Here is a 23,503-nt window from a genome sequence, read left to right as displayed (position 1 = left end):
ATACACATAAATAAATACAGTGAACACGCCATAAACATCTGTGTTTATGTTGTCTGGAAGCTCGAAATCGATTTCAAGTAAACATTTTGATGCAACTTGCGATTGAGATGCCCCCAAAATTTAAGTTAAAGTTGAAAATTGTAATGAAATGCATGATTATGCAGTTGCTAGCTGATTTGATGGCCATTATGCGCTTGGCAATGCCACGCCAAGTGGCACGAATTTGCCGCAACAACAACTGCACCTGCGTGGCAACCACACCAACCAGCAACCACAGCAACAGCAACAGCAGCCGCAGCAGCAACGCATAATTGGAGTTCATGACCCGAGAGTCACCCTCGCACGCGTCTTTGCGTCACACACACACACACACAAGAGTTTGATCTTTCGCTCTCCTTGATGTTGCTGCCACAATTGAAACGACTGCAACATGTGGAGGCAAACAAGAAAACAGGCGCAAATTGAACTGTTGTAAATGAGTTTCGCTTTCATACGCATCGGGGGTTGCAGCATTGCAGCATTCAACATTGGATTCATTTCGTTTCGTTTCGCTTCTAGCTGCCCTTGAGATGATCTTCACTCCAATTCACTTTAGCAATGTTGTTGCAGCAACCAGCTGGTTGCCTCTCTGCCTGTTGCTGTCGTTCTTCCTTCTCCTACATCGATTTTATCAGGCCCCCAATGGGTCTCACTCGTTCTCATAATTATCTGTCGCCACACTTGACGGAAGTTTCATGCACATTTTCACATTTCAGCTACAACTCCACGCTACACTTTATATACATACGAGTATGTATGTGTGTGTGTGTGTGTGCATTCATGCGGTTATCAATTTATCAACATTCATAATGTAAATACGCGTATCAACAACAACAAAGTAACTACTAAATCGTCTCCCTCCTTCGATTACATTGTTGTTCTCTTCATTCCCATTTCCATTTCACTTCATTTGTGCCGTTCAAATGCAAAAGTCGCCTTTTGTTGCAGCTGTGACAATATTACTATATGAAGCGGCGCCTTATTTGGTCATCGCGAGTCGAGGCTAAAGCACAGCACAGCACAACACAACACACAACACACACAACTGCCAAAAGGAAGTGAGCTCGTATACAGTGAAATCAATGCAGGTGTGCTTCCCTCTGACGTCAGCGAGCATTCAATCGCTAGAATACGAGTTGCTTTAAAATACCCTAAAAGAGCATATTATAATTTTCATAAATTAAGAATTAAAAGTTTGAAATAGTCAAAATAAAGTAGGTATTATACACTGAGGGAAAAATATAGATTGAAAAGTAGATAGCAAATCTTGATTTAACATTTTTGCGATTTTAAAATAATCTGAATTTTTGAACACTTGACTTAAGATTTCGCCTTCTTTGTTCACTTTAAAGATATTTTCGATCTTCAAACAAGATTATAATTGAATTCAATTCTAGATATAGAATTCTTGTAGAATTTTCATCTGCAATAACCCACTTGGTTCAATTTTAACATCATATAGTCTTGAAATCAAGATTATATTTTGATTTTAACACGTTTTTTCATTCTATGTAGCCGTATCCGTTTGTCTGGCTGCAGTTGAGGCTCTAAGCTAATGCATTTTACTGAATTCAAGCTACTTTTATGAATGTTCTATATAACATAAAAGCATTGAAAAACGTTGAATTAGTTTATCATTTATGTAGCTAAAGATATTTCTATGAAGTGTACAAGTTATTTTTGTGATAGTGTTTCTAAAACTCAGCTAAAGTATAACACTGCTTCTAAACGTTTTATTATTTAAAAAATTAAATATTTATTATGAAAGTAATTAAAATAAAATCTCAAAGTGTATTTCAACTTCGTCATGCTGCAAAACTCTCGAACGCTTTTTGTTTCATTAATTTTTTATTTATGATTTCATTGAGAAAAGTTGATGTGCCTTTATATATCGAATATTAATATAATGAAATATTGCAAATAATGAACAACTGCCAAAAGTGCTGCATACCCGTTAATTGAGTCACCTTTTCGCCGTGTCCGTCAAAATATTGTGTTTGCAGTTCGTAAATAAAGTAATGCAGTAGTTGTTTTTGGGCAAACTGAAAGGCATGCCAATCACAGTGTCAGACAATGTCTAACCCTTGCCTTGCCATAAAATCCGAGCCCCGACGAACCCCTTTAAAGAGCTAGCAGGCGCCGTTTGTGGCAGGTCCATAAAAATGAAAACCGGAAACAAAAGGCAGCAAAAAATTGCAGTTGTTGTTGTTGTGTTTTTGTTGTTGCTGTCGTTGCACTAATTGAAACCGAAAGTGTAGCAAGTAGTTGTGTGCGGTGTGTGGCATGCAGGTGCGTGGTTGAGATGCTAATGTTCAGCTTTAATGCTGGTCCGAAATGGTTTTCGCTCAAGGCGAGACGCCTACTTAATGTCACATTTCAAATGAAATACTCGTAGTATATCATAATACCGAAATCATTTAAAGCACTTTGCAATCGCACTTTCGCTGCCTCAAATCGAACGATTTCCATTTCAGCAACACAATTAAGTGTGTCTTTTGAGACAGCCATTCAATCGTGCAGAATTGTCGCTGTAATTGAAGATAAGTATGCAAAAAACAAAATAGAAAGAAAAAAAAAAACCAAGACAATGCCCGCATAATACAATATGTAACTCAGGGCCATGTTCATATCACGTTTACTATTTCTATCAAACTAATTTTATTGCTGCATGTAGCGACTCGCTTTTATGACTCAATGAGTATACTCATGAGTGTACTCATACTCGTTCGTACTTGTACTCATCATGTTCTACTCGCATTTTATTGCTGATCTCTAGCGGGTGCATTGGCAGCCGTCCATAGAGTTTGGCACGTTATCCTCATAAAATACTTAATAATCAATCTATCTGTTAAACGTCACACACACACACACAAACAGACACACAAATTCTGTCGTTTGTTATAATTAAAATTCACATCACACAAATGCTGCGATAAACGGGTTTAGAGTGCGTGAGGAAAGGGGGGAATGGGGAGTGCAACGAAGCGTAAATAACTTTAGTTGCATTTCGTCGTTCTTCGTTTCAGAATAAAAAAAATAAAACACAGAGAGATCTGCATAAATAATTAATTATCAGTTTTATTGAAAAGTAATGCGCTCCATAGAATATTAAGAGCACACACATTTTATGGCATTAGTCATGCACAAGTATTTAGCATAATGTGTATTATTAAAAAAGTCGCCATCAAGTTGTGCATTTATTATTTATTTGATTTGCCTTGTTTTAAATTTATTAGTAGGTGTACGCTTTGCCAACTACGCAAACTTAGCGCAGCCACGAACCATTGATTGCGCTTGTGCTAAGCAGTGCAGCAGGCAGTGCGCAAGTAAGCAGTGCGTATGTGTCTCAAGCAATTTATGTTGCCTACTTTTAGGCTGTGCATATATTAGCCTGCTCTGCAGCCCTTGGGCAAAAATACGTTAAATTCGAATTAAGTAAATCGGTAAGAAACACACAAATAAAGTGTAGCACACTTAAAGTCTTATTTATGACAAATTAATTTTATTACATTTACATGCAGAAATCGTTGCAACATAGTTGCTAATCATGGCATATTATTCTTGTCTTTTCATGCGAAGACCGCAGAATTACCTGTGTGTGTTGCGGCTATCTATTAATTTATGCATTATTTGAACTAAATGTCAACACATCAACTATGCTGCAGCACACACATAAGCCGACTAACCATATGTGTTGCTGTGTGTGTGTGTGTTGCACACAAACACATTGATGGTCGAACTTCAAATTGACTAACAAGGATTATAATGACGCTGTCTAGCCAATTGCAATGGATTTCGCTTTGATGTAAATTGCCGACAGCAGAACAAGCCTAAGCGGACTAAGACACACGCAAACACACACACACACACATACACACACATGTGCATATGCATGGACTGTTACATAGAAATCAGTCTAGACGAGACAACTGGCAGACAGCTTAACGCAAAACAATTTCTTTTTGTCATCGAATATCCTTGAGGCACCGCAAATTGCCGCCACTTAAGCTGCCCCTTGGTCTCCCCCTCCCGATCCTCTTTGCTGTTGCAACGTTGCAAGTGCAGTGCACTAATTAGCGTGAGAAACGTGTGCTCAAATTTGATAAATGCAGCACAACTTTAAACTTTGAGCTGCGACAGTTGCAGGTCCTTCAAATGTCAACAACATTGTGATCCATGTGTGGCACTTTGATGTTTGCCCATAAGCTGGCTTGTTTGGTCATCCATTTCATTTGATATACGATACAAGCGCACCTCTTGAAAGTGCACTCAAATTGCATTTGCCATCACGTATACGCAGCGTATGACCCAAAGTAATCCAGTAGTTGGATGATCTTTTTAACAAAAATGAAATATTTTTAGTTTGAAACAGATTCATTTCCTGTTTCCAGTTCAAATGTCAGACTATATAGAATAAATATTATTGCACTTTGATGTTTTTCGATTGCGTCGCACGCTGCATTTTGATTTATTTCGACGGCCGGAAATCAAAACAAAACAGAAGAAGCAGCAGCAGCAGTATTTTCAATTATGTGATGCATGGGAATTTGACTCATAAATTAGAAATTGCCATTTGCCATTTGAGTATAAATAAATATGAAGACGGCCATGAAAATGCAAATTTTTCTGTCGATTTTAATGATGCAAGGCAACATTCATGCAAAAATCAAATATCAAATTGAATGAATTTCATTGTGGTCCCAAAACACAATTAAACTAGCTCTGAGGAGCATTTGTTTCGGTGGTACATTGTTGATGTCCATGTCATTAATGATGGCCAGGTGAAGGGAAAAGTAAAGCGCGAGAAGAAGCGCGTTGCATTTGCAAAGTTGGCCTTAATGCCCACCCGGCACGCCATTGCCCAATAAAACGCTTAACGACGGCGCGACGTGGCTAAAAGCGTGAGCGAGAGAGGGGGAGAGAGAGAGAGGCGCCAAGTAAGCGAGAAGGGGAAGAGAGGGCTCATCAAAATTTCTTAATTTCTTGCCACGGAAGCTAGCAGAAAGTTACTTGCAGCACAGAGTGCACGATGTGCAGTTTGTTTTTTGTTGCAAATATCTGACAATTAGATCAAAATTATGACGCTGTTAGTGCCATAAAGAAATTGCCTTTTCTTGGCTACCAGATGCCAGTTGGCAGTTGGCAGTTAGCTTGCCACTCGCTTGTTGCACGCTGCACGCTGCTCGCAAACAATAGATAGTTAAGGCCAGGAGATATTTTTATGTTTATGTTTATGTTTAGTATATGGCCACAGCATGGCATATGCGGCATTTAATGAGGCACGCTGCAACTGGTAACTGGCAATTGGCAATTGGCAACACGCTGCAATGCAGCCGGAAATGCGCACACACATATGAATGAGAATACAACGTCGATTGTGTGTGTGCGAGTACAAAACATCAATGGAAAAATGCAAAATATAAGAATTGAAAATCATGGGCAACATCAGCTGTTCCACGCCAAGTTGCAAGCAAAGGCAGCAACTGCAACTGCAGCAGGTTTCATACACGCTCTCTCTCTCTCTCTCTATATCTCTCTCTCTCTCTCCGTCTCTTTGGCAATTCTCTTTATCAATTTTCAAATTCAATAATATATTTAAATAAGTCCTGGCGAAGCAACAAGTAACAATGGCTTGCCAAAGTGTTGGCCAATTCTTAAATACCAAAACATTAACAACAGCCATCAACAACGTTCTCTCTGCTGCCGCCATCTCTCTCTGTCACTCTGCTTCTCTTTCGCACACACACTCTCTCTCTCTCTCTCCCTCGCTCACTCACTCTCCCGACCGACCCTCACTCATGCTGGCTCTTTTCCTACCTAAACGAGAACTTTGGTTTTCAAATTTCAGTCGGCTTTCGACCATCAGTTGGGGCGCACGTTTTTCACTTGCCCAAGGCGGACAGAAAACAAATTGAAAGTGTTCAAACTGTTTAAATTCTACAAAGTGTCTCGTGTGTGTTGCGTTGCGTTAAGTTCGCCAGAAGTGTAAATATCGTGTGCAAATACAAAACGCTAAATTTGTTTATCACCATTCAATCAATTTTCTTGCAATTTCATTTCGATATTATTTTTAACTTGTGCTTCGTTTGGTCGATGTGAAATCTTAACGTTAGGCATAAATCGCATAATTTATTGTCAAGCTATGCAGTTTACTTAAGTTATTGCTTTTTAATTTATTTAATTGCAATTCAAATCAAAAGGTGTAAGTCAATATTGAAATGACTGTTTTCAAACACTGAATAAACAAATAATTACCGAATGCGAATTTCATTGCGAATTTCTTTGTGAATTTTTTAATTACAAAATTATAGAAATTTCGCTAAATTACTTGACAACAATTACAGCGGAAAAAGGTAAGGCATTTTATATTGTACTTAGCCGTGAAAACGTAAATAATTAATTTGCAAACAACAGTCAGATAATGGCTTTTATTTATTGCTTGTTTGCTAGAACATTAACTGAATGTTTACGATGCCTTAGAAAAGTGTCTGACAGCTTGAGTTGTTTGTTTAGCAGCTGAGACATCCGTTGCACTTTTCAGCTAAATGGCACAATTAAATGCATTTTCATTTCCCATTTAAATGCTATAATAATGCAAAATAAAAGAAAGATAACAACAAATATGAAAGAGAGTGTGTTTCCACGTAGAATTGCAAGTCTCAGACAATAACAAAATTCTTGCATAGTTGTCAACAAAATTATCGAAAGACTCAATAACAGATCCAATTACAAGTGCGACGATATTTATTTTCCTTCTGCTGCGTCGACGAGATGGTTTATTTCCTTTACTCAGTTCGCTGTTCGCCGTTCGATGCAGACAGAACAACAACAGCAGCAACTACAGCAACAACAACTGTTCTAAAGAGACAACACTTGAAGTAAACAACAATTTCACGCAACTAAGCGAGCAAATAACAACATCAATAGTAGAGTGACAAAATAATACAAAAAAAAAGAAAAGAGAAGCGAGTCTCGAACATCGAAATCGAAGAAAAAAGCGCGCGCTTTTCTAAACTTTCAAAGCAATTGCAAATCCTGCAGATTTCCTGTTTACTTCAGTTTGTTGTTGTTGCGGCTGTGGTTGCTGTTGTTGTGGCTGTGAGTGTGGCTCTGGCTGGCTGCTGTTGGCGTTAATGAGGCGTTGTTGTCATTGACGTCTATGTGCATTAGATCACAGCGTTCTAACAGCAACAACAACAACAACAACAACGAGAGAAGAACAACAAATGTGTGCCCAGCACTTTGGAGTGTCGGTTTTCGGGCAACACTGCGTATGTGCAATGCAAACGAACGCGTGACGTTCGAGCGCAAAGAAAACAAACAGTTGGCCGAATGGATCACACAGTTCCAGACTCACATGATAGCAGCTGCAACAACAGCAACAAAAATAGTAACAACAACCACAGCAGCAACAACAAGAGCTACGTATACGTATTTAGCTCTGGCTGCTGTGGGAGGCTCGCCTGATGCGCATACAAACAAACGCACACACACACACACACACATGCATATATATATGCACAATATGAGCCGGCATTGGCCAGCAGCGACGTCGTCGTCGTCGTCGTCGACGTCACTTTGGCTGCTGTCGTCGTTTGTCGGTTGACCGTCGTCGTCGTCGTCGTCGTCGTCGTCGTGTGGCTCTGCGGTCGTCGATTTGATTTGTTTTGTTTGGTTTGGTTTATGTATATTTATTGAAAATTTACTGCTTGCGTAACAAACGACGACGACGACGCTGCTGCGACAGTTGTTGCTGTTGCTGTTGCTACTGCTGCTGTGGTTGCTGGCAAATGCAAATGTGTATGCGTAAGTGGGCGGATTTCAGTTGACAGATAGGAGACGAGGTCGAGGCTGCGGGACTTTGAGTACTGGGCAACATTATCCAAATGTCATTAATCTCCTTCGAGCCGACAAAAACGACGAAAGTTGCCATTTGACACGCCGTTTACTTTAGCTTGATGAGTTTGCTGAAAGGAATTTCCTGTTATTCCTTAACCAAAAGTAAACGCATGACCACCAAGGCAACAAAAATAAAGGAAAACATTTCCTAAGAAGCTCGCGTGTGTTGTCCGAAACGATTTCATTTTGTTATTTATGAAACTGAAACTGAAAACGTAACGTTAACGTTGCGTTGACCCTTTTTTCGGATTAAAAACCTTTTGCTGATCAACAACACAACGCAGACAGTCGCAATCGCAGAGTCACAGACCCCAAAAACCGAATCCCAGACCGCGACCCAGACCCAGACTGCGACTCAGTCTCAGTCTCCGTCTCCGTCTCAGACTCAGTCTCAGTCTCAATCGAAGTCAGCAGCAAAACTGCGAAGTGCGCTAAAAATAACTCAGGTCGACGGCGATGTTGTTGGCGGGGTCTGTGTCTGTGTCTGTGCAGCGTTTTGCGTCGTCGTTTATTGCGCAATCGCGGCAACTTTGTGTGTGTTGCTGCCACAACCAGAAGCAGGAAGCACAGCGGCAAGATGGACCCAAATAGTATTGGGATTAGGTGAATCATTCAAATATTTTAAATCGCAATTTATGTTATGCGACGCGCGGTTGCTGCTGGCAACTGCAACACGGCAACTGCAACTGAATTGTGATACTTAATGAAATTTAGCACCATATTTGAAGGTTGTTTAACTTTGGCCAGAGCTGCTGCATTTTGTTTTTTTTTTTTTTTTGTTGAGTGCAGTTGGTAGGATGCACTTGTTGCTGAAGTGCAGCAGCAGCTGCAACAACAACAGCCACCACACTAACAACAACAACAACAGCAGCAGCAACAGATACCAGAGGATGCAATTCAATACTAACAACAAAGTAGAAAAAAAATTTTTGATTTTTTTTTTTTGGTTTGCGAAAATCCAGAATAAATGCCCAAAAAACATGAAAACAGGTCTTTAAAGCGACGTCGGCCAACGGTCAAACTGCATCAAGAAAAAGGCTGGCTATATAAGAATATATATAGTGTGCATGTGTGTGTGTGCATTGTATGCGCTTGTATATGAGTGTGAGTGTGTTGTTATTGGGGTTTGGCAATGCAGTTGCTAAGCTTTGCCTGCTGCTGAGGTGAATGCATTTTATGCGGTTCTTGTTGTTGTGTTGTTGTTGCTGATGCTGTTGTTGCTGCTGTTGTTGTTCCTTGAATTTTTGCTGCTGCTCTTGTCGTTTGCTGTGCTCCTTCAAACCTAATTTTTGCTGCAGTTTGCTGCTGCTGCCATCGAGGTTGCTGTTGTTGTTGTTGTTATGTGTGGTGCTTTGTAAACTCAGTGGAATTTCAAGCATTTGAGCAGCACAACAACAACCACAACAACAGCAACGAAAAAAAAATAAACCTGGAGTACAGTAAACACTCGAAATTTATGCGCCAAGTGGCAGCGTGGCAGAGAGCCTTCATCTCCAGACGGCACCATATGACATGGAAAAACTAAATCAATAACAACAGACAAGCCGCAACGAAACCAAAACTCAGACTCAAGCTTCGAACTAAACTAAAAACGGAAAAAGGAAAAACGTGGAAAACAGCTACTATTACAACAATAACAACAACAACAACGACGACGAGAATTATCAAACCCACTGACTGCGTCGGGTCTAAAAATAGCCAAAGCGCTTTTGCACGAGGCACGACAGGAATGCAGCTCCAATGCAAGTGCAGCAACAGCCACAGCAACAGCAACAGCAACAGCTTCAGTCTAGAGAGTGCACAGACTGCACTCTCTATGTGTATGTGTGTGTGTGGTTGTAAGTGCAGACAGCGTCTGGCTGCCCAGGTTAACCTGGAAACGGCCAAGTCAAGCGACAGCCACAGCCACAGCCACAGCGACTGCGATCGACAACCAAAATGAACAAACGACCAAGCAGCCATCATATAAAATGTCGCAATGCATGTTAACGCAATAATTTTCCATTTTTTGGAACCTCTTTTGCCCGCCTGCTGACTGCCGATATCCGAATGCCAAGTGACGATTGCCCATTGCCGACAGTTAACTGCTGACTGCTGGTTGCTGGCTGTTGGCTGCACGCGTGTTCTGGTCATGAACATGAACCATGACGCAGTAGGTCATTAATTGTTTACAAGGAAATGTGCAATGTCTGGCAAGGCACACACACACACACACACACACAAACACACACACACGCAGAGCGAACAGCATTTCTTGAGTTCATTTCTCTGCTGTTGATGGGGCTAATTTCTGATAGGTAGCTGCCTCGAGGCAGCTGCTCTTAGCTTTGAGTTCTCTCTCTCTCTCTCTCTTTCTCTCTGCCTCTCTCGGTCTCTCATTCAGGTGGATGAAAAGGCATTGACAATACTCGTTGTGGTTGTTGCTTGGCCTCAAGGACGTTAACAAGTTGGCCAAATTAGGATGCTTTAGTTAACTAACAGCCGCTTGCACAAGTCACACTCCAGTCACGTTTCGTTTCGCTGCAATTGTTGCATGTCGCTGCCTTCGTCTGTCCTCCTGTCGCTCCGTCTCTCTGTCTCTCCGTCTGTCTGTCAGTCTGTCTATCTGTCTATCGAGCTCTGCTCTGGCTGTCTGCATATGTTGGCTTGAGCACGTCCTTAATGTCGTGACGATGACGGGAGCAGCCAAAATAAAACAAATGCCAAACTAGCGCGACAAACAAAATGCAAGTCACAGACACACACACACATATACTGCTGAAGAGGCAGCGATGGTTGTGGAGATGAAGAAGGAGACGCAAGCGGAGGCAGCTGGAGACAAACGCGATTGCATTATGCGCCAAACCTACCAAAGCTCGCGAACCTGCCTCTGATGTCTGTCTGTCTGTCTGTCCGTCTGTCTGTCTGTCTGTCCGTCTGTCTGTCGGCTTGTCTGCGACGTAGCTGGGGCACATTGCAGACAACAACGATGACAGCGGAGACGACGACGACAGCCACAGCCACATTCAGAGTCAGAGGCAGAGCAACAGCAACAGCAACAGCAAACGGCAAGAGCAACAGGTTCTTTATTTTTAGTAGTCGCATTTTGAAAACCGCCTGCTCAATGTCAACTCAACGTTTCAGACTTAATTGTTGCTTCTTTGCTGTATTTTTTGTACAACAAATTCTTTGTGCTTGACTGTCTTGACTGTTGCAATGGTTGTTATTGTTGTTGTTGCTGTTGCTGGAGTTGCATCATGCTGCTTGAAGCATGTGCTTCATTCAAGTGCTTGTTGCAGCTCTTCTTCTCTTCTCGATCTACAGTCGACTCCCTCCTAACATTGCTTCTAAAATACTTGTGTGTTGTGGATTATTTAATTGAAATTTCTTACGTATGCATTGTTTTTTAATTCTTTCTCTCTTTCTCTTTTGCTCTGCAGCAATCGTCGTCAACCGTTGTCGTTTGCCTTGTCATGCTGCAGCATCAAACAAACAGTCAGAACAATTTGACATTTCTAAAATCAAATTACAAATATAAGCGCAGAAACATTCTGACAATGCGCGCACTTCCTGCCTGTTGCGTAGCTCGTACACCAAACCAATTAGCGGCAACATTGTCAAAGACGGATTCGAAGACGTCAGCAGCAGCAACAGCAACAGTAACAACAACAACAACAACCATTGCTCGCAAATGTAGCACAATTCTAAGTTTATTTATAGTAATCATATGGAAGGTTTTGCAAGCAGCAGCCAATTGCTGCCTGCGCTATGCTGGCCGCATTATTGCCAATGCCGATGATCATGAGAATGCGTATGCGTATGTGTTTGGCCATGACCATGACGTCAATGCGACCGCAGTGAGACATCTACAACTGGTAGCATTTCCACAATCGCACTCGCACTCACATTCACACTCACATACACGCACTACGCACGCTGAGGATGACGCTAATGACGAGGTGTCAACGGCACGTGAACAACAGCAGCAACAACAGCAACGACAGCAGCAACATTTATCTAGTTCTAGTCTACAAAAGAGCAGCAACAGCCTGACGACAACAGCAGCAGTAGCAACTACAACAGCAACAGCAGCAACTACAACAGCAGCAACATCATCAGCGACAACAACAACTAGAGTCGTGATGTTGTCGGCGGCCAAGTCTAGACTGCCATTGATGACTTTGTTAATTGCATTGCTGCTGAGCATGCGTCTCACATCGGGTAAGTAACTGTCAATGAGCATCAGGCCAGATACTAGATACAAGCTCACTCAGATACATTCCATTTCATTTCATTCTTTGCTTTACTCACTCCCAGACCGTCTTCATTCAAAAAATTAAAATAATCGCCTCCAGTGGTCGTAAAACCTACTCGAATCATATTAAAGTGGCGCCAGCTTGCCAATTTACGAGTACTCACACTCACACTCACATTCACACTCACTCACACTCACACACACTCACACTCATTGCCGGCTCGATCGTTTTAAGTACTCATATTTTTCGCTTACTCGCCTCGTTTGTTTGTCTATTCTTTTTTTTTTTGTTCCGCGAATATTTGCCTAAAAAATGTGACACATTTTATCCCAAAATGACGCAATTTTTCACAGCATTCACAACATATTTGTTTATCCCATTTGCCAAAAATTAATTTGAAACGAATTCTTTTTAGTGGAGCGAAAAAGAATACTATAAAAGCTTAAAAATAAAGAAATAAATATTATATTAAATATGCTTTTAATAACGCTTTGCCTCTTATCCTAGTCCCCATTCATCTTTCTGTACAGGAAATAGTTGTCAACACAATTTTGTTAATAGTTTCATCTTGAGTCTTTCAACAATTCATTATTAATATTAGAAGTACATGTTTCTGAAATTGTGTTTGTGTGTTTAGCGGATGTTGTCATTATAAGAGTGTATTCATATTTTGGCAAACTTTATAGACGATCGACTTACTTTTGGGACAGCAGCCATAAAATTTGCTGGCAGCCCAAATACTTTATGCACGTGTTCATATCCTACTGATTGTTCATTGTAGATTCATATATACAAATTGGATAAATTAATAAATTCATTGAATTAAAGAATTCATTGTAAAAAAAGAGTTGCAATGCATCTATACTATTATTTCTTTTCGCATTCTCATTCATTACAATCATAGATATAATTTCTCATCTGATTAAACTCTCAACTGTAGCTTTATTTCTTGTCACATACTCTAATCATATTTGCCAAATGACTTAATTGTATTATTGTATTTCTTTTGCCAAAGCTGGCACCTGTTGGCAAACGCATCTTGGCAGCGGGAAATGCAATAAAATCTTTTCCACCAACATCACAAAGTCTGATTGCTGCGGCGTCAGCCAGACATTCTCCTACACGGATCGCGAGCTGAGCAGTGTGGAGTATTTCTTTGCCACAGCCATTGGAGGTGGCGTTGAGTGTGCGCCATGCATAGGTAAGTTTAATCGAATTTATTTAAGGTTGCCCATATATTCCAGAAGTAGATTTTAAATCTTTGTATTCTGTTTTGAATTTGTCATATTTAAAGAGAGTTGCAAGGGCTTTAAATGTGGGCCAAACAAAAAGTGCGTGAAACGCAAAGGAAGGCCCAAATGTGTGTGTGCACCTGAATGTGGTGCAACACTGCGGCGCAAGCATCAGCTGCAACAGCAGCAGCAGCAACAGCTGCAGCAGCAACAACATCACAATGTTGCCGAGCAACAGTCGTGGCAACCACCGAAATCATCAGCGCAGTTGTTGTCCGCAATGCCGCCGCGTGGCTCACGTAGTCTAATTAGTGAAATTACAAATGCCAATTTAGGTTTAGATGGCGCCAAACGTCAAGGCGAAAGCAGCAGCAACAACAGCAGCAACAACAACAACAGCAACGGTACTGATAACCAAAGAAATCAACTGCAAGAGAAGCCAATGCCAATGCCAAAGCGAACCAGTCGTCGAAGGGGGATGCTGGGCGAAACGAAACACAGAAGACTTTTGATTATAGACAGCAGCAGCAACAGCAATTTGCAAGAGCAGCCGACAACCAGACGATTGCATATGGAGGGCAACGGCAACGGCAACGGCGGCAGAGTGCAGATGCAGATAAAAGCGGAGAGGGAGACGGAATGGGAGAAAGAGTTGGAGATGGAGAGATTGGCGCCGATACGGGGCTACGATCGTCGCAGACATAGAAAAAATAACAGCAGCAACAACAACAACAACAGCAGCAGCAGCAGCAGCAGCAGTAACAACAATGGCAAACACTTAACAAGATCAATGACGACGCTAACGTCGACAACAACAACAACAGCGTTGAAGGTGACGGCGACGGCGACAGGAGCCAATGACTCGTCGTCCACGACGCCTGCGCAGACAGCTCAGTCTAGACACAAGTTGGCAAATGCTAATGAACCCGCCAACGACATTAACAGACAGCAGCAGCAGCAACTGCAGCAGAAAGACAATGCTCCAGCTCGAGTCAGACACCAACATCAGCAGCAGCAGCAGCAGCAGCAGCTTGCTCCAAATCACGAACAACAATACGACAATGGATCGCAGCAGCGCAGGCATAAGCATAAGCACAACCACAAGGATAAGCCGCACACAGCAGCAACAGCAACAGCAGCAGAAGGCATATTGCTGACAGCGAATACCACAATGTCTGGGTCTGGGTCTGAGTCTGGGACTGGGTCTGGGTCTGGGACTGGCGCACGTCGTCGTCTGTATCTGGCTGAACACGGAAGTGAAACGGCTGCGTCATCGGGCACGAGCAGCGGCAGCAGCAGCAGCAGCAACAGCCACTTGGCTAATACCGATGATTTAACATTTCTGGCTGGAATTTATGAGGCTGCGCCAATGGTGGTAAGTGAGCAAAGCATTGCATACTCTTTAGGGCAGCAGCAGCAACACACATTGCCTCATTCTGCCACTTCTTATTCTCACCAACAGCAACAGCAGCAGCAACAACACCACACAAATCCGGTTTGTGGCAATGATGGTCGCACCTACAACACTGAATGCCAGCTGCGCAAACGTGCCTGCCGCACCAACAACGCCCAACTTGAGGTCGCCTATCGCGGCCACTGCAAGAGTGAGTATCGCAATCGCAATCGCTATCAGTATATTAAGTACAATAAGTATGAATGTGAGTCTAAGTCTGAGAAACAATTTTGTGTGCAACTTTAGCTACGCCTTTAGTGCGCTTTACCTCATTTACACTTAGCTGCCACAGTGCATTTAATAGCGACAGCTACAAAATGTAAAGAAATACAAAATTTTTATCTACATTAATTACCAAATCTTACTAACTTTTCCATATCCAACATTTGTAAAGAAAAATTCTTTTTGCACCAAATTTATTTTGCTTAAAGGTTCCACAAAAACCTAATAAAAACATGTAAGAAAGCTAGTATCCAGTATGCTCGACTGTGAGATACCCGCTTCCCATTTTTTAAACACCATATTGTAAAAATATACCAAATTAATAAAAACCAGTACAAAATATACTAAGATGTGCAAAATATACCACACTGACAGCCAAGGCAATGAAGATCCTTTTGCAGAAGGCATTTATTTCTATACAAAAATATTTCTTCCGTAACTTATAAAATTTTCAGGAAACGTAAATATTGTAGTTATTGTTGTAAGTACCTTGCATCAACCTTTTTAATGTAAATGTGTAGCTGGTATTTCACAGTCGAGCACATTTGGCTGTACGTTTCTTACTTATTTAGATTAAAGATTTATTAACTAATTAAGCTAGTAGGGAACATTATAGAGAACATTTTTTGGGCCAAACCTCAAACTCATATGAAAACTAATTTATGATTATTTATTGTAAAACTTATCATTTTGCCGCTTAAATTTTAGTCCGTTAAAGGAGATGTAGGTTATTTTGTTAGGAATTTAACTCATGTGTTATATATGTCAGTGTATTCTCAGTTATAGCTTTGAGAGTTTGCGTGCCAAAAACACAGCGGCGCCGCAATTAGATTAGATGACAAATTATTGCACATTTCAATTACGGCCAACAAGTTGTCGCCGCCAATGCATTGCACTGAAATCAAGCAATCAACTGCTCAACCGATCAACTGATCAACTGGACACACTGTTCGCATAGCAACCTAATGGTTTTTTTCGCCCGATCAATGGACCGTGCCATCGAGAGCTGTTTGGCTAATTTTTTTTTTTGCACACACTCCCCGCTCACCGCTGGCGAATGTTGTGTAATAATTTAATGATACAGGAAGCACTCGCAAACATGCTCAAATGATCAATAAAAATGTACAAGAACGATGAGGAGAGCCAACTGTTTGCACGGCCAAAAGAACTTGTTGGATTAGCCGCAAGCGGCGCACCGCCTGTCGCTTGTTGTTGCTGCTTGCCAGACATAAAACGGCAACGACAGTGGCAGGCAACAGCAACACCAACAAAAACAACAACATAGGCAGCAAGCAACCAAGCATCTAATGTTGGCGCGTGCCAATGACGACAAACAGCAGCTTCAGCTCCAGCTTCGACTTTAGCTGCAGCCTCAGTTTCAGATCTGTGGAATGTGCAATCTGCAATCGGCAATCTTGACTGTGGCTATTGGCTGCGGCAATGCAGATCTGTTGCTAGCAAACGGCAACAGCAACGCCTTCAATGCGACTTTCTTGCTCGTAATTTTGTGCAGAAAAATGAATGCGATTTCTTTGCTCTCTTCTGGTTGCTGCTGCTGATGCTGCTGCTGCTGCGTGTGTCACGATTGGCGCCAAGGCGTTTCAACGGGCCATGTGCACTGATAAATTTGACAGTTTATAGCTGTGCGGATAAAAACATCTATACACACACACACAAACTCGAATGTGTGGTTGTGCATTCAAGTGTTCAAGCGTGCATTTTTGGGCGCTAATCAATGAAATTGGCAACAGTTTTTATTTATAGAACAATCACACAAAACACATGTCATGGCGTCAATATTGCAAGGGCAAACTGATTTTGCATCTACATAGTATTGGAAATAGTAATTTTGTGAATATGATCTCAGATTTGCATGTAAAAATATGAAAAGCGTTTGGTACTTAAAGAGAAAGTTGCAAAAGCTTGCGACAGCATTTAAAGGCACATATTTTAAGAAGTCATTAAAAAAGGAATTTCTGAGGTATTCAATTTAGTTAACCAATGAAAATTATACCCATTAACAATAATAAAATAAAAAAGTAAGAAATAAAACTACTTTTATCTCAAATGTAAAAAAGTATACTAAACACCATATTTGGTATATCGTTGAAGAACTACATTCGAAATATAAAAAAGTAGTCTAAATACATCAGATTGTCAGTCAAAGCAGCTAAGACTCCTTTGCAGTAGGCGCAATTTTCCAATTTTTCCATTTTTCTCGCAATAAAATTCTCAGTAATCATAAATACGATAGTTATTATTGTCTGTGCCAAAATTCTAGATTTAAAATTACTACGATCTGCGTACAAACTTAACAAGTGCTGTTGAGAAAAAAAGCTTAAGACTTATATATAAATTATTTAATATAATATATATTCTATATTTCCCTTACGTTTTAAAAATTACTTAAGATTCATATTCATATGAAATTCATTCAATAAAGCTATTGTTGAACTTACGTTGCTCACATTTCATTTAAAGATTGCTTAAGATAATATCATATTCAGACAAAAATATTATATGTAGAACTTATTTCCCAAAATCACTCTAAAGTAACAAATTAAACATAATTCACAACAGTTGTATTTCTTTTAATATATATATTGTACAATATATAATATATGTATGTATTGTATTATACAATATATTGTATTTAAAAAAGCGCAATATCATTCATAAGCAAGTAAAAACCTATTACTTGGAAATCAATTTACTTTTATCAATAATCATAAAATCGTTTTTTAATATAGTGCAGTTAAAAAGTAATTTTCTTACCATGTAGTATGACCTTGTTTGTGCACTCACTCTGCCATAATATTATTGCAATCAAATTGATTTCACATACCACTATAATTTAATTAAATTTTTCGCATCCTTGCAGCCAGCTGCAATGGCGTTCAATGTGTGAACGGACTGACTTGTGTGGAGGATCAGTACATGATGCCACATTGCATAGTATGCAAAATTGATTGCCCCTGGGACGATGATGATGATGTTGATGATGAGAGCGCTGCATACGATCTGGATAGCGATGAGGAGAAGTCGCAGCGGCAGCAGCGACGGGCGGTGTGCGGGGTGGATGGCAAAACATACAGGAGCACTTGTGATATAAATCGTATGATTTGCAAAATTGGACGATCAATTGCTGTGGCGTATCCGGGACCGTGTCGAGGTATGTAATTTTTCGTATTGGAATCGTATTCGAATTCCTACTCGCAAGTATTTTGATGATTGTTGATTGATAAGCTTTTGAAAGTCAGTTCGATGCCGTTTTACTGGTGGTTTGGGCAAATTATTGCCAGCAATTGCAGTTTGCTGCTTGCCTCTTGTTATTGCAATTGCAACTATATGTTGCTGTTGGTGTTGCTGTGGCTGCTGTTATCCATGTGGTTGTTGGTAACGTAAGCGGCCGTGCAAATTTAACAACAATCAACGCGAAACCGCAATTTTGCATTTGATTGACTTGGCTTGGCTGAAGTTTCAAGTCAACTTTGCAACCACAAGTTGTTGTCATAGCTGTGTTGCTTGTGTGTCTCTGTCGCTGTCGCTGTCGCTGTCGCACTGTTGTCTGCTGTTTGCTGTCTGCAACTGCCGAGCCATATTAAGTTGCTCTCGGTGTTTGTTGGCTGAAATTGCTACATTTGCTTATACGGTTCCATGATTGCCAGCAATTTGATTAGCCAGTTGCTGTTGTTGTTGTTGCAGTTGCTGCCGCAGCTGCTCTTGTTATTGTTGTTGTCGCTGTCAGCATTGGTCTACATTGAGTGGTGTGTGCTTCCACAACAACGACGATGGGTCTCGGCATAATTCATGCTTATTAATTTTGTGGTTACAATGCGATTGATCAACTCCGATTTCCAATTAATTACATGCAAAACAGACGCTGCAGCCGCTGACCGCCCACAATCAAATGTTGCCGTTGACGCTGTTGTTGTTGTTGTTGTTGCATCTCAGTCATTGTCGTCTGTCGTTGTTGCCGCCTTGGTGTCAGTCTACGAGCCAATTAAAGGCGTGGCGGGTGTTGCATTCTCGCGCGCCATATCTACACATATCTGGAAAACTGACACACACACACAGATAGACAGACAGACAGAGAGACGGACAGACAGACGAGTGACCAAACTGGTTTAGTGTGTCATAGGCGGCTGCCGGCTGCAATTGCGTGCAAATTGCAGTGTTTTGTTGCAAATTACAGCCTGTAATTAACGTTAAAAAGTAACTGAAAACAAAAACAAATACTAAAAAAGGAAAACTACTTAACAACCAAGCGCAGCTGCTCGTTTAAATTCTCCACAGCCACATCCACATCCACATCGAACTGCAGCAATTACAAACATAATACTGACTTAATAGCAGCTTTGTCCATTTTCTATTCACTCTTTTGCTTTGATTAGCATGTGCCAAATTCATTTGTTGTAAGCAAATACGTGGGCTAATCAATTAAACCATTTAGACATTCGATTCCTAAAGTGCTAACTGCTTGATTGCCAATCGGTATTTAGTAGTTGCAATGACAACTGCAATGGACGGCTAAAGTAAGCATTACGCTAAAGTTAAGCACCTTAAATTACAGAACGAAAATAAGCAGTTAAGTGAAAAGTGTATTGCAGTTTTATGTTAACTACACAAAAAGAAGAAATGTTCTAAGATCTTGAATAAAATCATGAAGCAAGATGATGTCAAAATAGAACCAAGATGGATTATTATTCTAAATTCTAAAAAAAATTAGATTACCCAATCTTGAATTGCAAGATTATAATCTTGTGTCAAGAAAAATGGAAAAATCTCATAATTTAATTACGAAGGCAAAATCCTAATCAAGATTAAACAATCTTAAATTTAGATAAGTTAAAAATGAAAATTTAGTATAAAAATCTTGAGTGAAGATTTTTTCAATCTAAAAATCGTATTTCAAGATAGTTTATTTGTTAGATCGATAAAGTCTTAAATCAATATTTGTTATCTACTTATCATTCAAGATTTTTTTCTCTCGGTGTGTATACTTACTTTTAATTACTGTTCGACATATTTTCATTTATTTATGGGACTTTCGCATAAGTTAATTCTTAATTTAATGTAATTTTAACAGAATTACACTGAGATAACATCGAATTTAAACCAGAATTGATGCTGAATGCTGATATTTGTTACTTATATCCTCATGCCAAAAATATAGTTATTTCTTGGTATTTGTTCTCTTAGCTGTTAGAGCTACGATTGCGAGTGACAGTGTGAGTGTGAGTGCTAAGCTACTTGTATTCAGACATATTCGTATTTATTTAGTGTGCGTGCAATAAATTCCAAAGAACATTGCCTTCGGCTGATTGTAGCTTTGGCCCCTTTAGCACGAGCTGTTTGCACGGTAGCCGGATATTAAAATAAATTAAGATCATTAACAATTATTCACTTTTGCTTTTAGCACTGCAGTGCGAGTGCGTGTGTGTGTTTAGTTGGCTGATGATCTTGGCATGAAGAGGATACTCTTTTTTTTGTGTTTTTAGCCAGCTTCTGTTCAGTTCCTGCACGTTGCTGCTCTGTCTGCTATTCCTCTTAGTGATTCAGGTTCTAGAGTCTGCTGCGGCTGCTGCAGTTGCTCTTTCCTCTGTCTGTGTCTTAATCTGCGTCTGTGTCCTCATCTGATAAAATAATGCATACACATAATCGTGTATAACTCTCTTTCTGGCTGCAGTGCGTGTGTCTTTATGCATTTTTTTTGTTTTGTTTTGCTGTTGTTGGTTTTTAAGTATTTTATCTTTATGGTTAGTAAGTTTATGGTTTCCCCCCAACAAGAGTGTATGTGTATGTGACTGCTTTCACATAAACATTTGCTTGCCTCCCGATCGAGCCTATAAGCGAGAACCCAAAAAGAGCAGACACATCTTCTTCTGCCACCGCTGCCACGGAGTGTTGCCCCAAGAAATATGACTACACGTACAAGCCATTAAAAACGCCATTTTCGCGACGACGACGACGCGCTGCAGAGGAGGGCAACACAGGTACTGTGATTGCAACTTCTGCTTGGTCTGGTCCCCTGTATACACACACACACACACACACACTCACACAGTTGTGTCCCCAACAACGACGTCACTTTCGTGTCTGGCTCAGCGTCCATTGCGTCTGGGCTGGCTGAAGTTTACGATCGTATTAAAATCACCTTAAACAACACGCAATACCAAAATGGCCAGACAGTCCAAGCCAAGGCAAGGCAAGCCAACCCAACGTGTGTTTGTATGTGACCCAAGAGCACGACGAATCTTTAGCCATGCCACACAATGTTGCAATGAGTTCCGCCCTCCCGCTAGCAGCAGCAGCAGCAGCAGCAGCAGCAGCAACAACGGCGGCAGCAGCGTATCAGACGCGTCTACTGCTCTAACTCTGGCACTGAATGGAAACCGGCTGCAGCCAGTGGAGTTGATTAAACCACGTCGACATAACAAATTACAGTTGGCTTGCATTGTGACGGCATTATCAGCTGAGGCAGCCAGGCCGCCAAGTCCGACATATCCATCACAATCAACAAGTGCAGCGACGAGGTGTGTCGCAGAATGGGAGCAGGCGACAACGTCGACAACGACGACAACAACGACAACAACGTGAACGGTTGGCAAGGCAAAAGGACGTTGCAGCCTACAGTAATAATTGGTAGTTGAAATTAATAAACGTTAACTGTTACGAATTGTGTGCAGCGGACGCATGCATCTGCAACTGCTGCAACGTCTCTGCTTACAACTGCCGCGTTGACTGCTAAGCAATTGTGCACAACATTGCCCTCAAGGCAGTCTGCAACATTGTTGCCTCGACGCAAGATCATGTAAATGATATATGTCAGACACAAGCACACACACATACACACATTCATCGTGGCGACTGCGTCGTTGAGTTGGCTGTGGCCACTTGTGGTACTTGCCACTTGGCTACCGTCTTGCGCATGTCAAGAAAGGGGCGGACTCTCTTCGTACATTGTTGTAGCTGTAGTTGCAGTTGCAGTTGCATGCAACGTGCGCCTGTGGTGTGAATAATGTGGCAGCGTTGAAAATTGCTGTGTGCTGTGTCTTGTCTTGCCTTGCGGCTTAACCGAACTCTGAACAACAAGGACAACACCCAATTTAAAAACGCCAAAACAGCTGTAAGCGCTCTTGAATAATGACAATAATCGAGAATGTTGCACATACAAATGTGCTGCCAATAAGTGAATAATTCGCTGCTATGATTGCAAGCGAAATATATTTCCGCGACATTAACAGAATTTCGCGACATTTCCAGCCTGCTGCTGCTGCTTCCTCTTAGTTAACGTAACAGCTGGCAAAGTTCAGGATCTGCACGAGGAGCCATTAAAGCAAAAACCTGAAATTGCCAGACATAAAATGCAACGAAATATAATAAAAACAAGGCAAAAACTTAAGACTGTTTTAAATGTGTATGACTCGTAAACTGAAGTTTTGCTTTTTCTTCTCGATTTTTTTTTGCAGCGGACCACGTCACCTGTGAGGACATCAAGTGCGGCCCAAAGGATACTTGCCTCATCGACCTGCGTACGCACATGCCACGTTGCGTCTCTTGTCGCTATAAATGCGCCCGCAAGCAGCAACGGACGGTGAGTAACAAGAACAGCAACAGCAACTGTTCAACTCGTAAAAACAAGCAACTCATTCTTAATATTTATAGCAATTTCGGGCGGACAAAATCTGTGGCAACAACAATCACACGTATAACTCGTGGTGCGAGATGCGCAAGGATTCGTGTGCCACGGGCTATTTTATTGGCGTTCGATCGACGGGCGTCTGTTAGAACAAATTAGCAAAAATATAATTTCATAACGCGATACATACATAACATACATACATACTACTATATAGCGCATTTCTGTGTAGTTCCAACATCCAAAGATTCTCGTTGTGCGTATAGCAAGCATAGATACATACATACATATATACAAATACGATTACATATATACACATACATATAACTACATACATATATACGATATTACTAAATGGCAAAGTATTAGCGCATTTCCGTTATTAACACTATTTCCATCCATCCATCCATCATCATCGTCGTCGTCGTCATCGTCATCGTTATCATCCACAACACTGGCCACAACAACTTTAAGCACACCTATTGCAACGATTCGTATGTAAAATCGTCACACATTAGTGGCAACAAGAAAACCACATATCTTAAGAGGCTTTTGTATTAAACATAAACTAATTCATAATTTATAGAAATTTATTGATTGGCACGCGCATCACTCTCTCACTCTCTTGTTCACCCGAATCAAGAGTTAAGCGAATGTATTTAATTTATTTATAACTCTAAATATACACACATTGTATGATTATTATTATTTTTTTTTTTGTCTTTTCACATTCAATGTATTTTGTTTATTGAGTGAAGCTATATTAATTAATTGACTGATA

The 23,503-nt window shown here is 40.8% G+C and overlaps 1 protein-coding gene across 2 annotated transcripts; it reads left to right on the top strand.

Moving 5' to 3' along the window:
* Nucleotides 1-5,893: 5,893 nt before the first annotated feature.
* On the top strand, nucleotides 5,894-22,889 carry LOC132789285 (putative uncharacterized protein DDB_G0277255). Of its 2 annotated transcripts, XM_060797205.1 has the most exons (9): nucleotides 5,894-6,024; nucleotides 6,240-6,392; nucleotides 11,358-12,138; nucleotides 13,189-13,374; nucleotides 13,468-14,780; nucleotides 14,868-15,009; nucleotides 17,962-18,252; nucleotides 22,553-22,677; nucleotides 22,749-22,889. In XM_060797205.1, exons 3-9 carry the CDS (start codon nucleotides 11,391-11,393, stop codon nucleotides 22,869-22,871), a joined length of 2,928 nt encoding a protein of 975 aa, XP_060653188.1. In that variant the 5' UTR covers nucleotides 5,894-6,024; nucleotides 6,240-6,392; nucleotides 11,358-11,390; the 3' UTR covers nucleotides 22,872-22,889. The 2 variants fall into 2 exon arrangements, with proteins under 2 accessions (XP_060653188.1, XP_060653187.1); XM_060797204.1 differs by having other exon boundaries at nucleotides 5,902-6,392.
* Nucleotides 22,890-23,503: the final 614 nt, after the last annotated feature.

This window comes from Drosophila nasuta, chromosome 3, assembly GCF_023558535.2.
Source record: "Drosophila nasuta strain 15112-1781.00 chromosome 3, ASM2355853v1, whole genome shotgun sequence".
NCBI lineage: Eukaryota > Metazoa > Arthropoda > Insecta > Diptera > Drosophilidae > Drosophila > Drosophila nasuta.
This window is presented reverse-complemented; position numbering and strand designations above follow the sequence as displayed.

Coding starts and splice junctions, on each gene's coding strand:
- LOC132789285 (XM_060797205.1), top strand. CDS start 11,391: ATGCTGCAGCATCAAACAAACAGTCAGAACAATTTGACATTTCTAAAA. Junction 18,253..22,552: donor GTATCCGGGACCGTGTCGAG/GTATGTAATTTT, acceptor TTTTTTTTGCAG/CGGACCACGTCACCTGTGAG. Junction 22,678..22,748: donor CCCGCAAGCAGCAACGGACG/GTGAGTAACAAG, acceptor TAATATTTATAG/CAATTTCGGGCGGACAAAAT.